This window comes from Leucoraja erinacea, chromosome 5 (assembly GCF_028641065.1).
Source record: "Leucoraja erinacea ecotype New England chromosome 5, Leri_hhj_1, whole genome shotgun sequence".
Taxonomy (NCBI): domain Eukaryota; kingdom Metazoa; phylum Chordata; class Chondrichthyes; order Rajiformes; family Rajidae; genus Leucoraja; species Leucoraja erinaceus.
Window position 1 is genome coordinate 15,538,018 of NC_073381.1, and position 26,151 is coordinate 15,564,168.

The 26,151-nt window shown below is 43.9% G+C and overlaps 1 protein-coding gene across 14 annotated transcripts in view; it reads right to left on the reverse strand.

Moving 5' to 3' along the window:
* Positions 1-22,829, reverse strand: part of znf451 (zinc finger protein 451) — a 49,601-nt gene extending 26,772 nt beyond the window's left edge. For 9 of the 14 annotated variants that reach the window (XM_055635072.1, XM_055635067.1, XM_055635063.1 and 6 more), the window contains exons 1-5: positions 20,441-22,828; positions 15,887-15,970; positions 11,360-11,476; positions 5,493-5,604; positions 2,439-2,586 (exon numbers count right to left, since the gene is read on the reverse strand). In XM_055635072.1, the coding sequence (XP_055491047.1) occupies positions 2,439-2,586; positions 5,493-5,604; positions 11,360-11,476; positions 15,887-15,970; positions 20,441-20,509 (530 nt within the window). In that variant the 5' untranslated portion in view covers positions 20,510-22,828. Of the gene's footprint in view, positions 1-2,438; positions 2,587-5,492; positions 5,605-11,359; positions 11,477-15,886; positions 15,971-20,440 lie in introns of all 14 variants that reach the window. The other 5 variants (XM_055635070.1, XM_055635068.1, XM_055635058.1 and 2 more) reach the window with 4 other exon arrangements.
* Between the last annotated feature and the right edge of the window lie 3,322 nt (positions 22,830-26,151).

Consider the following 26,151-nt stretch of genomic DNA (forward strand, 5'->3'; position numbering starts at 1 on the left):
TCAATAAAAACATTAGAACGCTAAAACTGTTCTCTCATTTTACATAAGCATGAAGCATAAAAACTACAGTCCTCTCAGCCTATCTTGTCATTACAGATGTGCATTTGAACGTAACATGTAAGTCTTCGGTCCATCTCCAACAAGTGATGGCTTCCCACATGCACCACTCCAACATCAGTTAGAGGTCATCAAGTCATAAGGAATAGGAGTAGAATGAGGTCATTCGGCTCATCAAGTCTACTCCTCCATTCAATCATGGCTGATCTATCTCTCCTAACCCCATTCTCCTGCCTTCGCCTCATAACCTCGGACACCTGTACTAATCACAAATCCATCTACCTCTGGTCATTCTTTCACTTGGCAGCTATCAGCATGATGGCGCAGTGGTAAAGTTGTTGCCTTGCAGCGCCAGAGAACTGGGTTCAATTCTGACTACAGGTGCTGTCTGTACGGAGTTTGTACATTCTCTCCGTGACCACATGGATTTTCTCCCAGTGCTCCGGTTTCCTCCCACCCTCCAAAGACGTGCAGATTTGTAGGTTAATTTGGCTTTGGCAAAAATTGTAAATTGTCCCTCGTGTGTAAGATAGTGCTAGTGTATCGCTGGTCGGCACGGACAATTATGGCACTTAAGGGCCTTCTTCCCAGCAATCCAGATCAATCCAGCACCTTACTATTTCCTCACAAAGATAAAATAACCCCTAATCACATGTTCCCATACATTACATTAGATTGACCTGCATCTAACCGTTCTGTATAACTTTTTAACAAAATCTATCAAAGTGTTAAAATGTTTAATTGACCTCAAGCATTAAAAGCTTCTGGCAGAAGTTGCAAATGTTCAGGTCTGCTGGCATGAAGATTTTTCTGACCCATCACTTGATCGCCCAGCTCAACGTTTAACATAGAAACATAGAAAATAGGTGCAGGAGTAGGCCATTCGGCCCTTCGAGCCTGCACCGCACATCAATATGATCATGGCTGATCGTCCATCAGTATCCCGTACTGCCTCTCTCCATACCCCCTGATGCCACAAGGGTCAGTCCCTCTGTATACTGAACTGGCCTCAACTACCTTCTGTGACCTGATTCACCACTCTCTGCGTGTAAAGTAAAGAATAAGCCATGTACCTTCAAGTACCCACCATCTATCATTAAAGAAAAAAATCACTGGCTCAAAACCAAACTCCTTGCCTGACAGTGTTCCACAGCTCTTCTGTGAATTCCCTTCTTACCTCCAATCCAACTACATTATGAACTCGATCCTTTAATCTGTTTGTAAGGGAAACAAATCTGGCCTATGCAACTTGCCCTCAATCTTGACTAATTTACACTAGCACCCATGTTTGGTGAACTACTTACAGAGATGCATAATTAATGCACTTACGCAGGGAAATAGAAAAAACAGGCTACGCATTGGCATTGCAACATCAAATACTCAAAACCAATAACCCTAGCAATGACACATGTCAATGGGCGGCAAGGTACTGCGATGGCGGGAGAGACCCCTACGATCTATCACGTGTACACATGGATGCCGCCCCGGATGGCAAGCATCATATCACGTGTACACATGGATCCCGCCCCGGATGGCAAGCATCATATCACGTGTTCACAAAAGGTAGACAAAAATGCTGGAGAAACTACTCAGCGGGTGAGGCAGCCTCATGCAATCAATCCTTGCATGTCTCACCGGCTGAGTTTCTCCAGCATTTATGTCTACCTTCGATTTTTCCAGCATCTGCAGTTCTTTCTTAAACGTGTTCCCAGAAGGTGCGCGGCCATGCCGGCAGCTTTGCGCAGGATGCGGTACAGACAGAGCTTGGCCCCGCTCGGCAGGCCGGGTTACGGGGAAAAAATCCGCCTGCGGACCGGATGATTTTGGGTTAGGGGCCGCATTCGGCCCGGGGGGCTGTAGGTTGCCGACCCCCGACACACAGGTTTGTAAAAATTGCCCCGAGAGTAGGATATTGTTAATGTACGGGGATTGCTGGTTGGTGCTGACTTGGTGGGACAAAGGGCCTGTTTCCACATTGTATCTCTAAAAATAAACCAAACGCCCCGGAATTTATTCACAGTAAATATCCAGTTGGTTCTCGCCACTTAGTTCAGTTTAAAAATACAGCACAGCCCTTCGGCCCACCAAGCCCACGTCGACCAGCGATCCCCGCATATTAACACCGTCCGACACACACTAAGGACAACTTACAATTATACTAAGCACATTTGGCTACAAACCTATACGTCTTTGGGGTGTGGGAAGAAACTGGAGATCCTGGGGAAAATGCACGCAGGTCAGGGGAGAATGTACAGACAAGCACCCGTGGTCAGGATCAAACCTGGGGTCTGTACTGCTGAGACACTCTCCAATACTAAGGCCATTATACAGCTGTATCCCAAATGCTACTTTCACTACTAAGATATTTTAAAAAAGCATACCTTTTCAAGTGTCCTAAAAGTAGATGTCTATTATCAAATTTCCTGTTACAGTTCATTATTGGGCAGTCAATGGGATCAGGAGTCACTGAGGCATTTGTGCGCCATTTCACTGGACGTCGGCCAAAGCTGACAACACCAGGCTTCGGTCCTGTTTAACAGATACATTGAGATGTAATGGTGGAGGTGGACAGAGGGCGAGAGGAGAGAGTGGGAAAGGGCAAGGATATGAAGAACACAAGTAGGGGAAGTTTAAAAAAAAACAGAAGTAAATGAACTATAGATCTGACCAGTGAAGAAAACAAAACTATGAATTTTCCATAAAAGATTGCTGCATAATTCAAATATTCAAATCTCAACTTTGTTTTTGTTCAAATAGCACTAATTTCCACTTAAATGCAGAAGTTCCATTTGTCAAAGGATTGTGATGTTGTCAGGTCAGATCCTAGTACAGTTTACCTTAGCCGTGGCAAGTCCCGATCAGCCTCATCTTCTCGCAGTACTGAACACTGGCACCGATGCAATCACACTGCAGTGACAATCAATGGCTGTGAATCATGTGTTCCCAGCTACAATCGTCACAACACCTCATGCACATCCAGACTCAACCTTTTGTAAAATTAAGGCCTGACCCAAATTGTGGCATGAACTTCAAAAATGACAGAAACAATAAAAGTAGTAGCTACTTTTGAGGTAACCATAATTACTCAGTGAGGATATTCATTTCTGCAGCTAAATATCCTCAACTACAGATACTTTACACAGTGGAATATTTAACTTGAGCATTACATCACATCGATGGAGGTTTACCTCAAACACTTTCTCAGTGCACATCCCTTAATGCACTGCGAAGGTACACAAAAAAGCTGGAGAAACTCAGTGGGTGCAGCAGCATCTATGGAGCGAAGGAAATAGGCAACGTTTCGGGCCGAAACCCTTCTTCAGACCTTAGTGCACTGCAGTTGATTGTTGTAATCCAGAGAGAGGGATTGGTTTGGTTCATGGGCCTGCTGTAGAAGGAGGCAAGCGGAGGGTCTGAGATTGGGTGAGCCGTCAGCCAACCTCCGGAGCATTCAAGACGAAGGTGATAAACTGCGGGTGTGGGTCAGACCATCAGGCACTCTGGGATCGAGGCCTGATTGCAAAATCCAAGGTGCTTCATTGCACAGAGACGATAGGAGGAGATAGGCATATTAATATAAATGAAGGAAGGCTTTGTCAAACGAATACATTTTATAACCATATAACAATTACAATTACAGCACGGAAACAGGCCATCTCGGCCCTTCAAGTCCGTGCTGAACACTTATCTTCCCACTAGTCCCATCTACCTGCACTCAGACTTTATGAAAGGTTAGGGAGGGATTCTCAACAATGCAACTGTAACGTTGACCCCCCCCCCCCCGCCCCACCCCAACCTGCTCACTTGGGCCCAAGGTGTCTTTCCATTCACCCAGCCCCTCCTATTCACCTCAAGACCTTTCTAAAGCCAATGCAATTTGGTGCTGAATTGGAACAGAACAAAGAAAGCGTCCCCAATGTGTAGGTATGTTGCAAAGTCTACCTGAAGCGTCGCTGAAAATCTGTCGCTGCGGGTGTGCGCAATTTTGGCGCCGTTTAGAGGGGGCGGGTTTAAAACGCGATTTTCTCTAGGCTGTTCCAATCGAGGATGTTCAGCCTTGTTAATTATTAACGGAAAATCGCTGGAATATTCCGTCGCTTTAGCTATTATTAGTTTTAAAGGCTTTATGTAATTGTTGTAGTAGTTTAAAAATTAACCTCTAAACCCACGATCACCGGCAACCGGCAGGGTCTCATACAGCAGACAACAGAAGGTAGGCTGTTTATTTTTACATTAAAAAGGGCTTCTTAAGATCCCTTTATACAAAGTTTAAAGTTGCGAGTAGCTAATTTTGGGCCCATTATATCCCGCAGTATTTTTCTGGGCATTTGAGGGTACAAATCTAGCGCAATGTGAATGTTCTAAACCAGCGCGTTCACAGGATCCCACTAGAAAGCTGATTTAAATTGACTTTAATTTACAGCAATTGAACACTAAATTCCTTCCATTTGGCCTATAAATTAAAGTAAAAAATCATCATGTTTATTGTGAATTATTTGTGAATATTATTTGGACACTTAGGCTATTTAAAAATGTTAATCATTTATTAAGACACAGATAGATGTTTAATCTAGTAATTGAAGTTAATACATTTATGATAGCCATGAATATTGAATGGCGGTGCATCGAGGGCCGATGGCCTTCCTGCAGATTTCTATGTTTCTATGAAAGTTTGAAATTAGCTCCAATTAGGTAACTAACTAATTATATGCTTTAATTTCAGGTCATCCAAGTAAGATTGATTTATATTTGTTTCAGAATGCTTCAATCTATGATAACTGAAAATTTCATTCAGTTCTCTTAATTTTTAAGAAAGTTATGGGCTTTTGACTGTCCACGATCACAGCTTTTTTGTTATGTCCATAGAAAATCAATAGGGAACGAGATGCTAATTTCCGAGTATGAAAATGGCCATAACTTTTTAAATACTTGAGATATGAAAGTGAATTAGGTGTCAAATTAAACTTCTTTTTATGTTTTATCTGATGGGAGAAATTGCAGACTTGATTTTTAAAATCTCAAAATTTTGTAACATTGCTACAATGCGAGTTTATACACTCCAAACACTTCAGGCCAGGTATTTCATTCCCATCAAATAACATCCGATTGTAACCCCCATTGAATTCAGACAAATATCAAAAGTCTTGCAGGTGGGTTGGGCTCTCACACTATCTTCAAGCAGAGAACATGGAAAGCAATTTGATTAGAGTTTGAGATGGAAATCCCGTCATAGGTTCTCAGTTACTGCACACCTCTTTTAGCACTCCCACAAGTTACCAGGAGAAGGACGGTTAGGCAAAACATTCAGGCCGCGTACATTTGCACTTCTGCACATGACCCCAATCTTACACCTATATTCCTTTGACTCGGCCACAAACAGTGAGATCAGCTGAAATTGTAAATTTAGAAGAGGAACGTGGCGGGAGAAGGCATACCTGGCACTCTCAGCCAGCCGTCAACACACCTTCTTGCTTCTTCAGTTGCAGCTTGTCCACGAAAGAATTCCAACTCCTGCATGGCGTGAGCGTACTGCGAATGTACCATTTCCTGCGGAGATACCAACATACACAGCTGAGCGGCAAACTCTTGAAGGGGGCAAACTCTTGACTCCTGCATGGCGTGATAATGTTGCGATTGTACCATTTCCTGCCAAGATACCAACATACACAGCTGAGCGGCAAACTCTTGAAGGAGGCAAACAACTACGGCATTGGGCCAGGTATTTTCAGGAAGAAAACAAAAGGGTAAAGTATTAAACTGATAGCTCACAAAAGGCCAAAACTCACACATGCGTATAAGAATTAGAGGAGGGGACTAATTGGCCCCTTTGACATTGAAAAGAGACTCAATAGGTACACGGATAGGAGGATATGGGCCAAGCATAGGTACGTGGGACTAGCTCAGTTGGGCAATTTGGTTGGCATTGATTTGTTGGGCCAGAGGGCCCGTATCCATGCAGCATAGCTCAATGTCTTATGTTTTTGTTCATTCCACTTATGATCAGTTCAATATACACCATCCAGATAAAATGTGCGAACAAAACAGCACAATTAATCATGTGCTGTTGTTTGCAAGAAAATGCACTTCAGTTGCATAGATACTTGGTTGGACCACGTGGAGTTCCGGGCATTGCATCCTATGACAGTCACTATGTTCACCTTAATAATAGTGGGATAAAGGTTACATAAATGGTACAATTAACTGAAACTTAAGGAAAAAAAATTCAGGGAAGTTCTTAAAACAATTCAGTGAAGTCAGAAACGTACATCAAAAAAAATCTAATAATTCGACCTCAGCATGCCACGAGGAACCACCATAGAAATGTACTCAAAGCAATTTGTAAAATTATAGGCTGAAAACTGATGAATCTGCAAAAGTCTATCTTTCACAAACAAAATTAATCCAGTGCCACAAGTGTATCTGCAGCGTATCTGCAGTGTGACCATTTTCCACAGATTGAAAACAACTTCTTAGAGCACAGACAAACTCAGAGCTCCATCCCAGCATAAGCATTTTTTTGGCAAAAACTAATGACTGGACTAATTGGATTAATTGGACTAAGTGATGCATGGCCTCAAGAAATGAACAGGCACAGAGGGGAAATAATCACAAAAGGAGCATTTGCACCAATCAATTGCCACAGTCACAGTTTGGCAAAATAATAAATCAGGGAAGGTAGTGCATCCGCGGATAACAATGGAAATCAGGGATAGTATCAAAACAAAAGATGAAGCATACAAATTAGCCAGAAAAAGCAGCCCACCAGAGGACTGGGAGAAATCCAGTCCAGCAGAGGAGGACAAAGGGCTTAATTAGGAAAGGGAAAATAGATTATGAAAGAAAACTGGCAGGGAACACAAAAACTGACTGCAAAAATTTGTATAGATATGTGAAGAGAAAAAGATGAGTTGAAACAAATGTAGGTCCCTTGCAGTCAGAAACATGTGAATTGATCATGGGGAACAAGGAAATGGCAGACCAATTGAATAACTACTTTGGTTCTGTCTTCACTAAGGAAGACATAAATAATCTGCCGGAAATAACAGGGGACCAAATGAGATGGAGGAACTGAGTGAAATCCAGGTTAGCCGGGAAGTGGTGTTAGGTAAATTGAATGGATTAAAAGCCGATAAATCCCCAGGGCCAGATAGGCTGCATCCCAGAGTACTTAAGGAAGTAGCCCCAGAAATAGAGGATGCATTAGTGATAGTTTTTCAAAACTCTTTAGATTCTGGAGTAGTTCGTGAGGATTGGAGGGTAGCTAATGTAACCCCACTTTTTAAAAAGGGAGGGAGAGAGAAAACGGGGAATTACAGACCAGTTAGTCTAACATCGGTAGTGGGGAAACTGCTAGTCAGTTATTAATGATGGGATAGCAGCACATTTGGAAAGTGGTGAAATCATTGGACAAAGTCAGTATGGATTTATGAAAGGTAAATCATGTCTGACGAATTTATAGAATTTTTCGAGGATGTAACTAGTAGAGTGGATAAGGGAGAACCAGTAGATGTGTTATATCTGGACTTTCAGAAAGCTTTCGACGAGGTCCCACATAAGGGATTAGTATACAAAGTTAAAGCACATGGTATTGGGGGTTCAGTATTGATGTGGATAGAGAACTGGCTGTTAGACAGGAAGCAAAGAGTAGGAGTAAACTGATCCTTTTCAGAATGGCGGGCAGTGACTAGTGGGGTAGCGCAAAGCTCAGTGCTGGGACCCCAGCTATTTACAATATATATTAATGATTTGGACGAGGGAATTGAATGCAACATCTCCAAGTTTGCGGATGACACGTAGCTGGGGGGCAGTGTTAGCTGCGAGGAGGATGCTAGGAGACTGCAAGGTGACTTGGATAGGCTGGGTGAGTGGGAAAATGCATGGCAGATGCAGTATAATGTGGATAAATGTGAGGTTATCCACCTTGGTGGCAAAAACAGGAATGTAGACTATTATCTGAATGGTGGCCGATTAGGAAAAGGAGAGATGCAACGAGACCTGGGTGTCATGGTACACCAGTCATTGAAAGTAGGCATGCAGGTGCAGCAGGCAGTGAAGAAAGCGAATGGTATGTTAGCTTTCATAGCAAAAGGATTTGAGTATAGGAGCAGGGAGGTTCTACTGCAGTTGTACAGGGTCTTGGTGAGACGACACCTGGAGTATTGCATACAGTTTTGGTCTCCTAATCTGAGGAGAGACATTCTTGCCATAGAGGGAGTACAGAGAAGGTTCACCAGACTGATTTCTGGGATGTCAGGACTTTCATATGAAGAAAGACTGGATAGACTTGGCTTGTACTCGCTAGAATTTAGAAGATTGAGGGGGGGATCTTATAGAAACTTCTTAAGGGGTTGGACAGGCTAGATGCAGGAAGATTGTTCCCGATGTTGGTGAAGTCCAGAACAAGGGGTCACAGTTTAAGGATAAGGGGGAAGTCTTTTAGGACCGAGATGAGAAAAACATTTTTCACACAGAGAGTGGTGAATGTCTGGAATTCTCTGCCACAGAAGGTAGTTGAGGCCAGTTCATTGGCTATATTTAAGAGGGAGTTAGATGTGGCCCTTGTGGCTAAAGGGATCAGGGGGTACGGAGAGAAGGCAGGTACAGGATACTGAGTTGGATGATCACCCATGATCATATTGAATGGCGGTGCGGGCTCGAAGGGCCGAATGGCCCACTCCTGCACCTATTTTCTATGTTTCTATCCAGCTTTCTCTTGAAATCATCCAGAGAACCTGCCTCCACTGCCCTCTGAGGCAGAGAATTCCACACACTCACAACTCTCAGAAAAAATGTTTCCTCGTCTCCGTTCTAAATGGCTTACCCCTTATTCTTAAACTGTGGCCCATGGTTCTGGACTCCCCCAACATCGGAAAAATGATTCTTGCCTCCAGCATGTCCAAACCCTTAACAATCTTATATGTTTAATAAGATCTCCTATCATCCTTCTAAACTCCAGAGTGTACAAGCCCAGCTGCTTCATTCTCTCAGCATATGGCAGTCCCGCCATCCCGGGAATTAACCTTGTGAACCTACGCTGCACTCCCTCAATAGCAAGAATGTCCTTCCTCAAATTAGGGGACCTAAACTGCACACAATACTCCGTGTGGTCTCACTAGGGCCCTGTACAACTGCAGAAGGACTCTTTGCTCCTGAACTCAACTCCTCTTGTTATAAAGGCCAACATGCCATTCGCTTTCTTCACTGCCTGCTGTACTGCATGCTTACTTTTCCATAGATTGATAGAACCTTCATAGAACACAATGGAATGTAGACCCTTCACCTGTCCCTTACGATTGGAATATGTGGATTTCATTCTGATCCCTTCCTGTTTTTAAATAGTACCTAAATCTATCTGATATACTGTTTTGAATCAGTAACCCCATTGATAGAATTTTTCCAAAAATAATTATGACAATCTTTACATCAAGATGAAGATTTAGGTTCTTAATTACAAACTTATAAGGAACAAACTAGAGTGTAAATTTAGACTCGAAACAGCTTAAGTGTCAGCAAAGGCAAGCTATTTCTCTAAAGAATTCAGAAAACTGCACAAATACATGTCACTGAGAAATAAACACAAAGTCTTGAGGCAAAGAATCAGCCTTACAGTTATCGAGACACAATAGTCTATACGGCATTTAATTTCCATGCGGTATCAGGCCACTGCTTCCTTATCTCTCTACTTTGGACAATTCACAAAGCAAGTCCATTTTTACAGAGCAGTAGGTGGCAGTCTAGACCACCTTCTGAAAAGACACACAAGAAAATCCTTCATTCAGTGCCTTCCAGATATCTCAGAGCACTTTATTGTGAAGTGTTTATAATACAGGAACAAGCCATTTGTACCAACCACTCCAAGCTGGCATTTACATCCCACCTTTCTTCACCTTAACCTATCAACACCTTATTCTCTCAGCTTACCTTCAAATGGGATTTCTGATATTCACCTCAACGACTCCAAGTGGTAAAAAGCTCCATGATGTAATTTAAGCTGAGTAAATAAGTTTTACCCAAATGACCTACAAATCAATGAAGAACGTTTAAAGGATCTTCTCTGCTGCCATATCAGAATTGGAGCAACCGTATGAATAAAGTAAGCACACACAACACAGCAAAGCGATACGATCAGCAATTGACTGTGTGGTAAATATTGCCCAGAATACTGGAGCTAACACTCCTTCGAAAGCACGCACAGACTCCTTGTTTAAAATGTACTAACTTCAGACATGGGTATCAGGTTACTGGCAAAGGCGGCAGGCAGCTTTTACATTCAAAGAGCAGAAGGCTTGCACCTCATCCGAAAATGGCACTTTGTGGTATTCACCACACATCACCCCCTACATACCCACTGGAAAGTCAAGCTTGATTTCAAGAGTGGAGCGTAAACCCACAACCTTCTGATACAGAAGATAAGAGGAGCAACATGAACCATGACTGAAACCTGGGTCGTCCAAGATCCTCTAGCTCTCAGAAAACAAAATACACATCAATCCACTCAGTCCATTTGAAACAAAACTTGAAACAGTCCATTTGAAACACAATGAATGAACTACACAGTACTGCAACATTCGAACTTTGGTTCCTTGAACAGTCTCTCGAACAAATATGTAGCCTTCAGTGACAACAGTCAGGTTAAAATGTCTTCAACATCCAAAACAGTTCATCTAACGAGCAACGTATCCATTTGAATTGCAATCCATTCCCGCCACCACTCGTGCAGAGGGTATTATCGAAAAGAAAGGAGTGAGTGCAGCTACCTGCCGAGGCTGCAGCTCCAAAAAATACTATATATAAAATATAAATAGCAGCAGGTTGAGAACAATAAGATCATGAGACATGTGAGTGCGGGTTAGTCTTTGCAGAGGCAGGATGTGAAATGTAGTCCAGATAGCTGTGGAATTCCATAGGATTGTTCATAACCAATAGGAGCAGAATTAGGCCATTTGGCCCATCAAGTCTACTCCACCATTCAATCATGGCTGTTCTATCTCTCCCTCCTAACCCCATTCTCCTCCCTTCTCCCCACAACTCCTGACACTAATCAAACCCGTACTAATAACATAATCCTGAGCAAAATTTTGTCAAGCAACATCGCAATTGAGAAATGCATTTCTGTTCCTTTCTCATTGCAAGGTTAAAATCAGAAATCTCTAACCGAAAGATCTGCACTACACAGAGGTTCTAGAATTAACATCATCACCGAGGGGCACTGAACCTTTCAGATGTATTTTATCTGTGATTTATTTCTTGAGGAAAACCCGCTACTTCTAAAATCTTGCTATGTTTAAGAGATGGAATTTACTTGAAAAGCTTTGCATTTCTCTTCTTTCAGCTGTTTCTCAACTTCGACTTGACGAGCCAAACGATCCAATGTCGACGAAACTCTTGCCTTTTGCCAATCAATGTGATCCTTCGGTCTCTAAAAAAAAAAACAATGAATAACAGCAACTGTGACATATTTTTATAACAGATGTGAAACAGAAATATATAGGCCTGTACTGCCGGCCGAACATCAACCGCCTCAACTTCTCCACTCCCCTTTCTCACTCTATTCTCCACTCCCTGAACGTACAGCCCTCTACTCACTCTGCAACAACCCAGACTGGGTGATCAAACCTGTCGACAAGGGAGGTGCCGTGGTGGTCTGGCGCGCTGATCTCTACCGGGTTGAGGCCACGTGCCAACTCTCAGACACCTCCTCCTACTTATCCTTGGACCATGACCCCACAGACGAGCACCAGGCCATGATCTCTAGCACTATTGCCGACTTCATCAACTCCGGCTCCCTGCCCTCCCGAGCCTCCAACCTCATCGTTCCCCAGCCCTGCATGGCCCGATTTTACCTTCTCCCCAAAATCCACAAACCTGACTGTCCTGGCAGACCCATTGTTCCTGCCTGTTCGTGTCCCACCAAACGTATTTCCACATACCTCAACTCCATCCTATCCGCCCTGGTTAAATCCCTCCCTACCTATGTTCTATACACCTCACCTGCTCTTCATCTCCTTCATGACTTCCATTTTCCAGGCCCCCATTCCCTCATCTTCACCATGGATGTCCAGTCACTCTACACCTCCATCCCCCACCAGGAGGGTCTCAAAGCCCTCCGTTTCTTCCTCGACCAGAGAACCTACCAATCCCCATTTACTGACACTCTCCTCCGTCTAGCGGAGCTGGTCCTTACCCTCAACAACTTTTCGTTTGACTCCTCCCATTTCCTCAAAATACAAGGCGTAGCTATGAGCACGCGCATGGACCCAAACTATGCCTGCCTCTTTGTTGTAGGGTACATCGAACAATCCCTGTTCGAGGCGTACCGTGGCACTATCCCCAAACTCTACCTCCGCTACATCAACGACTGCATTGGTGTTACCCCCTGCACCCACACACAACTCACTGACTTCATCCACTTCACCACTATCTTCCATCCGGCACTCAAATACACCTGGACTATTTCCGACATTTCCCTACCATTTCTAGACCTCACTATCTCCATTGCAGGTGATAGACTACTGTCCGACATCTACTACAAACCTACTGACTCCCAAGGCTATCTGGACTACACTTCTTCCCACCCTGCTTCCTGTAAGGACTCCATCCCCTACTCCCAATTCCTCTGTCTACCCCGCATCTGCTCCCAGGATGAGGTGTTTCAAACCAGGGTATCGGAGATGTCCTCATTCTTTAGGGAACGGGGGCTCCCCTCTTCTACTATAGATGAGGCTCTCACCGGGGTCTCTTCCATACCCCGTAACTCTGCTCGCTCCCCATTCCCCCCACTCGTAACAAGGGCAGAGTCCCCCTTGTCCTCACCTTCCACCCTACCAGCCGTCACATAAAACAAATAATCCTCCGACATTTTCGCCACCTCCAACGGGATCCCACCACTGGTCACATCTTCCCATCTCCTCCCTTGTCTGCTTTCCGCAGAGACCGCTCCCCCCGTAACTGCCTGATCAATTTGTCCCTTCCCACGCGTACACCCCCTCTCCGGGCACTTTCCCTTGCAACCGCAAGAAATGCTACACTTGTCGCTTTATCTCCCCCTTTGACTCCATTCAAGGACCCAAGCAGACTTTCCAGGTGCGGCAGAGGTTCACCTGCACCTCCTCCAACCTCATCTATTGCATCCGCTGCTCTAGATGTCAGCTGTTCTACATTGGTGAGACCAAGCGCAGGCTTGGCGATCGCTTCGCCGAACACCTCCGCTCAGTTCGCAATAACCAACCTGATCTCCCGGTGGCTCAGCACTTCAACTCCCCCTCCCATTCCAAATCCGACCTTTCTGTCCTGGGCCTCCTCCATGGCCAGAGTGAGTCCCACTGTAAATTGGAGGAGCAGCACCTCATATTTCGCTTGGGCAGTTTACACCCCAGCGATATGAACATTGACCTCTAATTTCAGGTAGTCCCTGCTTTCTCCTTCCCAGCTCTCCCTCAGCCCACTGTCTCAGCCTCTTCCTTTCTTCTACCACTCTCCTTTCTTCTCCCCCCCCCCCCCACCCTCACATCAGTCTGAGGAAGGGTCTTAACCCGAAACGTTGCCCATTTCCTTCGCTCCATAGATGCTGCCTCACCCGCTGAGTGAGGAATGTGGGGAATCCACTGTGGTGCATGTTTATGTTAACTTTTATGTAGTTGTGTGTCTTGTTGCTTTTTTTTATTGTGGCTGAATGGTCATTCGAGTTTCACTGAATCTTAATTGGTACGTGACACTAAACTGACCTTGAAACTATGAACATTGGTGAAATGGCTGCCCCTCTCTTGTGCTGCATCTGACTGAAATCCTGCGTTTGAAGCAGTACCATTAACTGAAGAAAGGTCTCGGCCCGAAACGTCACCAATTCCTTCCCTCCATAGATGCTCCCTCACCCGCTGAGTTTTTCCAGCATTTTTTGTCAACCTTCGATTTTTCCAGTATCGGCAGTTCTTTCTTAAACATTACCATTAATGGCAGGGTAGACTTGATGGACTGAATGGCCTTATTCTACTTGTATCACTATTTCCCCAAGGAGATTCGGTAAGTCACCAAACAAAGGCATCCATAACAGGTACTCCTTCAAAAGGAGCAACACCAACGTTATTTCCCTATCTGTCCTCACCATCATCCAGGGCAACACTTTCCGGGCACCCACCATCTTCAAAAGAACCTGCCCCGCACATTATCTCTAAACTTTGCCCCTCTTACCTTAGAAACATAGAAACTAGGTGCCCTGTGCCCTCTTATATATGACATTTTGACCCTGAGAAAAAGACTGACAATTTACTCAATCTGTGCTTCTTATGATTTAATATACATGTTTCATCGCTGACTCGAAAGCAAGGCTGTAAAGCAAATGTCATAACTAATATATAGAAACATAGAAATTAGGTGCAGGAGTAGGCCATTTGGCCCTTCGAGCCTGCACCGCCATTCAATATGATCATGGCCTGGTCATCCAACTCAGTATCCCGTACCTGCCTTCTCTCCATACCCTCTGATCCCATTAGCCACAAGGGCCACATCTAACTCCCTCTTAAATATAGCCAATGAACTGGCCTCAACTACCCTCTGTGGCAGAGAGTTCCAGGGATTCACCACTCTCTGTGTGAAAAAAGTTCTTCTCATCTCGGTTTTAAAGGATTTCCCCCTTATCCTGCTGTGACCCCTTGTCCTGGACTTCCCTAACATCGGGAACAATCTTCCTGCATCTAGCCTGTCCAACCCCTTAAGAATGTTGTAAGTTTCTATAAGATCCCCTCTCAATCTCCTAAAATCTAGAGAGTATAAACCAAGTCTATCCAGTCTTAAAGCTATGCTCGCTAGTCTTCGACATTTCCACCCACGGAAAATGGTTCTGACTGTCTTAGCTCCTCATAATGGCCCTGTCCCACGGTACGAGTTCATTCTAAGAGTTCTCCCGAGTTTGCCCTGATTCAGACTCGGAGATTTATGGTAATGGCTGCTCATCGGTACTCGGGGCTCTCGTGGACATTTTTCAACATGTTGAAAAATCTTCACGAGTCTTCCCGAGCTTACCCGCCATTAGCGAGTCTTGCTGAGTACCTGCCGTTAACGTTACGAGCCACTAAGAGACGTCCCCGAACTCCGACGTACCCTCTACGTTCATTCTCCGTGCTTACCACCTGTTTGATTTTTTTTTTTTTTTAAACTCGGGAGAGCTCTTGGAATGAACTTGTACTGTGGGACAGAGTCATAACTTTATATACTTCCATGTGGTGGCCCCTCAGCCTCTGAAATTCCAGTGAAAACAATCCAAGCTTGAACAACCTCTCCATGTAGCTGATATCCTCTGATACAGGCGTCATGTGGAGGACAAGCAGACAACCCAAGGGGCACATACATGAGGAAAATAACTTGGGGACCCATAATGACACATGGCACAGCTAAAGAAACAAACCATTCACCAATCCATGTCGCTGACCCAGCTCGACATAACCCCCTGCCAATGCTTTGTTTTCAATCCAACAGCCTGCCCACACTTTCCCCTTCAGTGCCCTGTCCAACTTCCTTTTCAATGTGACAGACACATTCACCTCAACTACTGCTTGTGGTAGCACCTTGTACATTCTACATACTTCTAGGTGAAAAATGTTTATCAAGAATTTCCTATTGGCAGAGTCATGGATTAACTTGTCTGAAGAACGGTCTCGACCCGAAAACGTCACCGATTCTTTTTCTGCAGAGATGCCTCCTGTCCCACTGAGTTACTCCAGCATTCTGTGTCTATCTTCTACTTATCAACTCTGATTTGTTTTTTACATTGCTGAAACAGAAGTATCTTTCCTAGATTTCCCCTCAATCAAAGCATTCAATTGTAAGTACTCACCCTGCTATGCCGTGCAGTGTTCCCTTCATTGTCTTCGTCACTTGATAGATTAATACATTCCAAAACAGGCCTTAATGGCTGCTCCTTTAATCACAAATAGAAAACATTGTCACTCCACAGGCTTGTTTTAACACAAACGTTGTCGCACCACGTCTCACAATTACTCCAGAAGCATTGACCAAAGCAGAAGATACGTTGCACAGCTTCTTGGCCAAAACAGTTGGTTAAGTGGGTCCAGTATTCAGTATTTACTTTAATGTCATTTTAACTGAGTACTTACATACACAGATGAAACAAAAAATTGTTTCTCAATCAGTTCCCATCAGTGCAGTTAATAAAAACAGAATAAATACATATAACTTTAAAAATTAAAATTACCATATCTAAAATAGGCCTACTAATTGAAATAAAAACAAACATTCAGACCGAACAATGGCTTTGCTTTGACAGGTGCCTAGCTGTCAACGTATGGGCGAGGGTAGATGTGTTGGTGTATGATATATGGGGAGGGGACACAGTCCATTAATCAGTCTTATTGCCTGTGGGAAGAAGCTGTGGAGCATCCTGCTGGTTTTGCAGCTGATGCTCCTGTACCTCTTCCCAGATGGCAGAATGGAGAAGATGTGGTGTGATGGATGATAGGGGTCCTTGATAATGGAGATGGCTCTGCTGATGCTCCGCTGGTCCACGGAGATGCCAGGCCAACCCGGATCACCCCAGTTACATCACTAACAGGAAGCATCTGGATCAACTCCACTTGACTCCAGACTCTGAAGCTTCAGCCTGCCCCACCCACCTGCAGCTTAAGCATTTCCTTCCTGCTTCTGCCAAAAGATCTTCAACCTGAAACATTATCTGTTTTCTCTCTCTCTCCCCCCCCCCCTTATGTGTCTCCCATTGTCACAAATTGTAAAGTAAAATTACTAACAGAAGGAGAATTATAGAGTCGTAGAGCCATGCAGCAATGTTTTGCATAATGAAGTTCAAAAAAGATTAAATGAATTCAAAAGTGTGAAAGTGCAGAAGAATGTAATTAGGTGATGGACTTTGGTTTAAAGATTCCAAAAGATAGATGGATAATATGCTAAAAGAATGCTATGTTCCCAAACCAAAGATGATCACTTCTTTGTTTGTCACATTCGTCGTCAGGGACAAAGTTTGATTGGGGTGTTGCAAATTAATCGCCATAACCTTCATGACTGTTCATTCAGAGATATCATATTAAGGTGTGTGAGCAGCTTTAACTTTCTGTGGGAACGCAAGTCACCAAGAAAACGTGGGCATTCTGACCAGGAGGCAGCTAGCTACACACCAAATCATAAAACTGCTGGAGCAACTCAGTGGGTCTGTGGAGGGCAATGGACAGGCAACGTTGCGGTCTTCAAAGACCGATGGTGTGAAGGAGAGATAGCTGGTAATAAGAGGCGAGGGAGGAGCTGGCAAATGATCGGCAAATCAGGATAAGGAGGGGTAGATTGGCGGATGGATGGAGGTAGTACCCAGGGCTGGAGGAATGAGAGGTGGAGCAACCAAAAGGGTGCAATTATTCCCCTTTGCAATCCGCAAAGCAGAAAGAAGAGAAAAGTAGTATTTACCCCAAATACACAATGGCAAATATTGTTTTGTTTTTTCATCGAGTATGAAAATAATTTACTTGCCACCATTGTCATGGCTGTTCTTATGAGGGTGGGGATAACAAGGATCAGAAAAATAAATTCAAAAATCAAACAAAATTGTATCTTTAACATAATAAAGCTCCTCATATGCACTTCATGGGAATGTTATGTTAAAATTTGGCAAGAATTTGACATGACTTTATGACAGCCTGGTTAGTATTCAAGCATTAAAGAAGATCTGAAAGGAGAAGAGTTTAGAGTGGGAGAATAGTTTGGATCGTTTTTGCCCCAATATTGCACATCAGGTCCAATAATTGCAATACCCCCCAATTTGGTGTAATTTGCAAAATTACTAATCATGCCTTGGATATTCTTGTCCAAATCATTCTGATATAAACCACACAGCATTGATCCTTGAATCACCACTAGTCACAGGCTTCCAGAACCAGGAAAAAAAACCGTTCCAAATTTGCCATTTAAACTACAATGGATGGACTAACAGTACCATGCATCGTTTTTGCCCCAATATTGCACATCAGGTCCAATAATTGCAATACCCCCCAATTTGGTGTAATTTGCAAAATTACTAATCATGCCTTGTATATTCTTGTCCAAAATCATCACACATGCCTTGTTGAAATCCCACTAGTCAGACAATGGCTACAGCTCTCCACCATCAAGTTTTTTGGTCATCAAGCCATTTCATCAGGACAGCGATCATGCGATCTAACCTTCCAGCAACCAACAAGCAAACCTTGCAACTAGTGTTTAAATTCAGAAATATTAAATACACTTATTTAACTTCCATCTGCCATTCTTTGGCCCACTTTCCAGGTTGAAATCTCAGATAATTAATTCCATCTGCCATTCTTTGGCCCACTTTCCAGGTTGAAATCTCAGATAATCTTCTTCACTGTTCACTCCAATTCTGGTGTCATCCACAAATCTGCGCTCCATGCCATCTACTTTCTCATCCAATTTATTAGTATAGATAACAAACACAAGTGAACCCTGCATTAATCCATGCAGCAACACACTTATCACTGGCCATTGCTTCCCGTCTCCCAAAATGTGTCATCTGCTTGCAAACAAGATACCGAATTTCCCGACAATGAAGGCGCACCTGCGTCGAAGACGCACCCCCATTCTGAGTTGCTAAATTTTGAAAAAAGGCTGGCGGGACATAGAATTTCTCACGCCCAAAAATAAATAAATAAATAGATAGATACATAAATAAATAGAAATAGAGGAAGCAACAATTCAATTTGCCCAAGGCTTCCAGGTCTTCTCCATTCTGAATTACTGAATGGGTGGGCAGGTGGAGGGTGACGGCAGGTGGAGAGATGGTGGGGAAAACGGGAGCACACCGGGACAAGTTGAATCAGTTATGATCTTATTGAATGATAATACGAGTTCAAGGGACAAATTGAAGTTACTCGCGCTGACACAGGAGTAAGCTCCACCGCCCACTGTCCTGTTATCCATCTCCCGCTGACCTGCTCCTGCTCCTGCTCCGCTCTATGATCTTTGCTCTTGAAAGACACGGACCAGCAGTTTCATGCAGTGTCACCCAGCGCAGCAAGTGAGGCCATCTCCTGCTCCAGGAGGCAGTCGGTATTTAAGGATTTGCGGGAAGCGGCTGACATGAGCGAGGCCGGCGAGCGGCAGGAGAGACGTTCAGACGGAGAGCACTGCCAGAGGTGAGCACCGTCAGAAGGCGCTGAGGTGGCGGCCGGTCCTGGTGGCTGCTCGCAGCCACCCGAGCTACTTCCCTCCCCGGCCAGGAGCGCCACGACAGCGGTGAGTGAGTGAGTTGCTGGCATGATCCCCGACCCCCTCCTTCTCAACGCTCCTGCCCATGTTGTCCCGGACCAAACTCCCCATACGCTGTGAACGGAACTCTCCTCCCCCAGCGGCGCTGTCCTTTTACAGCCGCTTCTTATCAGCTGCAAGCAATGAAGGATAGACTTGGCTATCCCGCAGTACAGCAACATCGTTCTTGATGGTAGAAGAAAATGCTGGAGAAACTCAGCGGGTGAGGCAGTATCTATGGAGCGAAGGAAATAGGCAATGTTTTGGGTCGAGACCCTTCTTTATTCTTGATGTTGCTGCACTGAGGGATAGCCAAGTCTATCTTTCTTGGCTAGCAACCTAACCTTTGGCCTTCAAGATGTAGGTAAATTTTCGTGCCTTATTTTTGGGTGAAAAATTGCGTCTTCATTGCCGGGAAATACAGTAGTTCTCCAAAGTACACAACCCCAAAAGATGTTTTATTGTTAACTACTGCCAACAACATGTCTTTTAACACACCTCAAAGACCCAGTGATAGTAATGGACATATTGAAGTATGGTCCATACAACATGCTTCGTGCAGAGACAAGCCTTGCTTTGTTTATGCCTACTCATGTTCCAGCATTTAAAGGCAAGAGGAATTCTAAATAAAATATCCAGCACATAAGGAGTGGCAGTGTTGTACGTCCTCAACTGGTGAAAATCAAGAGAGGATAAAATAAAAGATAGAATTAAGCATAAAACATTAAAGTATGTTGCTGATTAAATGCAACAAGGAATAATATGCCAGAAATATGTTAAGCTTAGAGAAACATTTTTCAACACTGCACACCCTAGACATTAAAGTAACATGTCAAGTCAAATTAAAGGCACAACAAAAAAATGTCTTGCAACAGCAACACGGGTACATGGATTCCAGTCTCCAGGCACACTGTACCTTAAGCACTATGTCTCAATCTGGTCCATAAAAAACAGATGTTTAGCTTCCCAAGGATGACTTGAAAAATAATGATCCTTAGAACAGGAAATCACTTCTGATGATTGCCATCTTGAGTTGAATGGCATCATTTATACAACTGGACAGCAGAGTAAAGACATCTCCCAAAAAAAAAGTAGAATCGAGAATGTATAGGCATACAATACATACGCTCACAAATATCACTTCCTCTTCATTTTCAGATTTTCCTGATGGTATCAAAGCATCACTGGACGACATGACAGAAATTAGGGCCTAAACAGAAAGAGACCAGTAAAAATTGCTAAAACTTCAAACTTTTGCAGACATGTCTATAAAATCATTGGTAGACTGCCCTTTTTAAAACAAAGCCGGAAAGTGAAGTAGCCATTTGAAAAATGCCAGTCAGCAATGTCATCTCTTACACATTTGTTACAATGTACTGAGCTCAAAACTAAGCAAAAATCTAAACAGCACCCATCGAATGTAACAGTTCCCCAGAACCTCTGTGGGTGGAGCTTCTTAGCTAAGGGTGTAGGTTAATTGGCCTGGTAAAATTGTAAATTTTCCCTACTGTATGTGGGAAAGTGTTAGTGTACAGGCATCTCTGGTTGGTGCTGTGGGCTGAAGGGCCTGTTTCCACGCTATATCTCTAAGCTACCGGAGTGAGACATTCAACCCCCTTAACCCCATCAATTAGTTCATAACAGACCTGCACCTCGATTCCATCACCCCACCTTATAAGCTTTCTTTGATTATCATATCCAAAGGTAACAACATTTTCCCATGTGCACATAATAGAGTTAAAAATGTTGAATTTGTCTGCTATCTTGGCAAATCATACTGCGCATATCGGATGTGACAGAAGAAATAAACATAATAAATGAGTGAAGCCAAGTGCTAGAGTAACTCAGCGGGTCAGGTAGTATCTTTATTTAAAGTATTTTAGTTTAGAGAGATAAGCGTAGAAACAGGCCCTTCAGCCCACCGACCACAATCGCCCCAACACTAGTTCTATCCTACACACTAGGAACAATTTGCAGACACCAATTCACCTACACGTCAATGGAATGTGGGAGGAAACCAGAGCACCCAGAGAAACCCCACATGGTCACAGGGAGAACATACAAACTAGGTACAACCAGCACTCCCAGTCAGGGTGGTACCCGGGTCTCTGACGCTGTAAGGCAGCAATTCTACCACTGCACTACTGTACACTGTCTCTAAAGACATGGATAGGTGCTGTTTTGGGTCAAGATGCTTCTTCAAACTAACCCATCAGACTGAATCTGAAGAAGGGTCCTGATCCAAAACATCACCCAGTCATGGCTCCCCCCCAAGAGATGCTGACTGACCCACTGAGTTACCCCAACGCTTTTATTGTTGTAATCCATCATCTGTAGAACCTCGTCTCTAACAAAAGTGTTAATTATCATCCGCAACACCCTTGTCAAATAATCTTAGATTTTACACTATTACCTTCCCCTCACAACCTCAAGTTATTAAGATAAAGCAGCTCTATTTTCCATTGATCCCCATTGCAAGTTCCTAAATAGTCAGCTTCCAATTTCACAATCAAACCTCCTTGTTATGGACTATTTCCCTCCTCCATTTCAATCACATAAATATATTTAACCATTTTGAAGGACCAAGTTCAACCCATCCTCATTGTTTGACTCTTTAAACCAAAGGGGGCTGAACTCACAATCCCAACAGTTGGCCTACAGAAGAATGGACGAGCAAGAATTAGATAACATTAGATGACAAGTCCAGGACAAGGGGTCACAGCTTAAGGATAGAGGGGAAATCCTTTACGACCAAGATGAGAAAAACATTTTTCATACAGAGAGTGGTGAATCTCTGGAATGCTCTGCCACAGAATGTAGTTGAGGCCAGTTCATCGGCTATATTTAAGAGGGAGTTAGATGTGGCCCTTTTGGCTAAAGGAATCAGGGGGTATGGAGAGAAGGCAGGTACAGGATACTGAGTTGGATGATCAGCCATGATCATATTGAATGGCGGTGCAGGCTCGAGGGGCCGAATGGCCTACTCCTGCACCTGTTTTCTATGTTTATATGTCTATAGTACATCAATAAAGTTACGTCTTCAGAACGAATACATTGTTTGCACAACTGCATTGAAATAAGATGACTTTACAAACAAAAATATAAAAACTGAACCTCCCTGCCCCTTCCAGCCTGTCTTCTTGGATTGCTGCACTGCTCGGACCTGCTCTGATCTATGCAAAGCACAAAGTGCTCTCTTCACCTCCTCCCCGAAGTCACGGGTGAAGAGAAGCTCCGGTCCCTGCCGTGGGTGCTGCTGCTGCTGCCGGCGGAACGAGCACACTGCATGGAGGCCGCACCCGTGGCTAAGCAAGGCAGGCCAGCGTTAAGTTGCAGCGCGGTGGGAGGACGACTCCGGGCCGCAGTCACGCTGCTGCTGCTGCTGCTGCTGCTCCTACTGCCGCCGCCGCCGCCGCCGCGCTCCGCATTAGAACCTTCCCCGGAGCACGCGCCCGCTCCTCCAGCCCACGCTCCACACAGCCATCCGCGTTCACTGCGCCTGCGCCGACTCCCCCACTGCCACCAACCCAGCCCGTCCGTCTTCCCCCGCCCCTGCTTCCCCCAATCACTGTGCCTGTGCGGCTGCCCGCACCCGCACCAAAGCTGCACAGAGCTGGTGGCTGCCTCACAATGCAGACGGTGCGTGTGTTTGCCTGCATCAGCAGTGCTGTCCAACTTGGTCCCTGGCTGTGCAGGTAGATGTTTTAGGAAAATTACATGCCAACATTTTAAACGAAAGCAACAACAATATCAGGAGTAAATGCACAATGAGAAAGAGCGTTTAATCTGCCCATGAAATGGTCATAATTTTACTTTAATTACAGCAAGAGTTGGTGTTTTTGCATTAATGTTTTTTTCTGCAGTTTTCATCATTATATTGCAGAATTTATTTGTGATTTATATATAGTTTATGTTTTTGTGTATTGTCTGTGTCAACATGTCTGTGATGTGGCTGCAAGATTTTCATGATTTCATGTAAGGATTTGAATAAGTAATCTAACCAAATTATGATAGATTCTGGTGCAATATTAAAATACATTCTTGGCTGGATGCAAAGAATAAAGTGTCACTCATTTTCAGACAAAAACATTCATCCCTGTACTTTAAGGCTGTTGGTAAAAAGGCTGGCAGTATCATCAAGGACCCACACCATCCTGGACCCACACACTCATCTCCCTGCTACCTTTAGGTAGAAGGTACAGGAGCCTGAATACTGCAACGACTAGGTTCATGAATAGCTACTTCCCCACAGCCATCAGGACAACTTGGCTCGGACAAAACTGAACATTAATAGCCCATTATCTGTTATTTACAATTTATCAGTTTATTTATTCATGTGTTTATATATTTATATAATGGTATATGGACGCGCTGATCTGTTTTGTAGTCAATGCCTGCTATGTTCTGTTGTGCTGAAGCAAAGCAAGAATTTCATTGTCCTATCAGGGACACATGACAATAAACTCACTTGGACTTTATGTATTTGGTGCATGTCTTTTAAAATATCTCTGAAATAAAAATGACCATTGGCATCTCATTCAATTTCAGGTCACGTGAAATTGATTTTATGGCCAGTAAAGTATTTAAAGTACTGCCCTGCAGGTATACAATGCTAGAGCCAATTTCACACAAGTTCCAACATATAAAAACATACATTTTATATACACAATGTAAAAATGACCAGCCAAATATTAATGTTTAAGAAGGAACTGAAGATGCTAGAAAATCGAAGGTAGACAAAAATGCTGGAGAAACTCAGCGGGTGAGCGAAGGAAATTGGCGATGTTTCTGAAGAAGGGTCTCGACCAGAAACGTCACCTATTTCCTTCGCTCCATAGATGCTGCCTCACCCGCTGAGTTTCTCCAGCATTTTTGTCTACCAGCCAAATATTCATATAATTGACAAAGATAATTATTACATCAGGGAGACTCTCCTGTCTTCAGTTTAGTTTCAAGGATTGTTTTGCATTCATCTGGCAGAGTAGATGGTAACTTCCTTATACACCTGATCCAAAGGAGAACAAGCATGACAATGCAACATTCTGTTGGTACTAAATTCCTTGCTGTATTTCCTGCATGATAACGATGACAATAGAGAGACAATAGAGACATGCGTGTTTTTGACCATCCTCTGCAACAGCTCCTACTCACTCTATCTCAACCATCCTTCCCTCAGTTCCACTCAGTAAAACCAGTCAGAGTTTCAATGTAGCACTGCTCCTTCGTTTCAGCCAACAAACCTCATAATTTTTAGCTAAAACATTTTTATGTTTTGCACTGGTAAATAGTCATCTACCTATTGCTAACTCTCGACTCGATAATAACTGTGACATTTTTTCCACTGCCCTTACTCCAACCTATTATCTTCTGAACTTGCGAAATTTCATTTACCAAACAGTAACCCCAGCATTAGCATTGAAGCTGTTGACAAAGGTGATCAGTTCATAGACATCTCATAAGTCCCTCTGGACCATGACGCCACCCCTTGAATATCAGCCAAAGTGTCACTGACCTAATTTGTAGAAACAAGGAAGCGCTGATGCTGGTTGGAGTAACACGATGAGGAACATTGAGGAACATTGATAGGTGATGTTTCGGGTCGGGATCCTTCATCAGACTGACTTTGGAGATTTAGACTTTGGAGATACAGCGTAGATACAGGCCCTTCAGCCCACCCAGTCCACGCCGACCAGCTATCACCCCGTACACTGACACTTCCTACACACTAGAGACAATTTACAATTTTTACCGAAGCCAATTAACCTACAAACCTGTACGTCTTTGGAGTTTGGGAGGAAACCGGAGCACCCAGAGAAAACCCACACGGTCACAGGGAGAATGTGCAAATTCCGTACAGACAGCACCCATAGTAAAAATCGAAGGTGGGTCTCTGTCTCTGTAATGCAGCAGCTTTACCGCTGCACCACTGTGCCACCCTTATTGTTGGGGGAATGGAGGGTAAAAGCTGTGAGGAGGGGAGGCTCGATGGTTGGAGTCAGGCCAGAGATTAAAAAGACAGTAGGTGTCATTTGTCCTCCGCCCATCCCCTCTATCCTTCCCTCTGGCTTTACATTTCACTCCTTATCTGATATCCTTTTGACTCCAGCATCTGTCACTTTCTTCATCCATCTGCCAGTGAAAAGCTTTTTGTTGTGTGCTATTCAGTCAATGAAAAAACTAGACAAGATTACAATCAAACCATCCACAGTGTATAGATACAGGCTAAAAGGTATAACACTTAGTGCAAGATAACATTGAAACAAAGGTCTCCAATGAGGTAGATGGGAGGTCCCTGAATCTGGAGCCGAGTGTTTTTAAGCTTCTGTACCTCTTGCCTGATGGGAGAGGGGAGGAGGGAGAGGAGGAGGTTGAGACTGGTCCTTGATTATGCTGGTAGCCTTGTCGAAGCAATATGCAGTGTAAATGGAGTCCATGGAAGGGTGGTTGTTTCCGTGATAGTCTGGGCTGTGTCCACAATTTGATGTGATTACATTTCACTGTGCCAACTGGCACATGTGACAAATAAATGTATCTTGTATCTTGAAATTTCTTGCAATCATGGATGGAGCTGTTCTCATGACCATGCTGTAATGTATCCCGATTAAATGCTTTCTTAGGCACATCTGTAGAAATTGGTAGGGGTTATTGGGGACACGCCGAGCGTCCTTCGCCTTCCAAGGAAGTAGATGCAAAAAGCTGGAGTAACTCAGCGGGATTGGCAGCATCTCTGGAGAGAAGGAATGGCTGACTTTCCAGGTCGAAACCCTTCTTCTGATGAAGGATCTTGACCCGAAATGTCACCCATTCCTTCTCTCCAGAGATGCAAAATTAACCAAA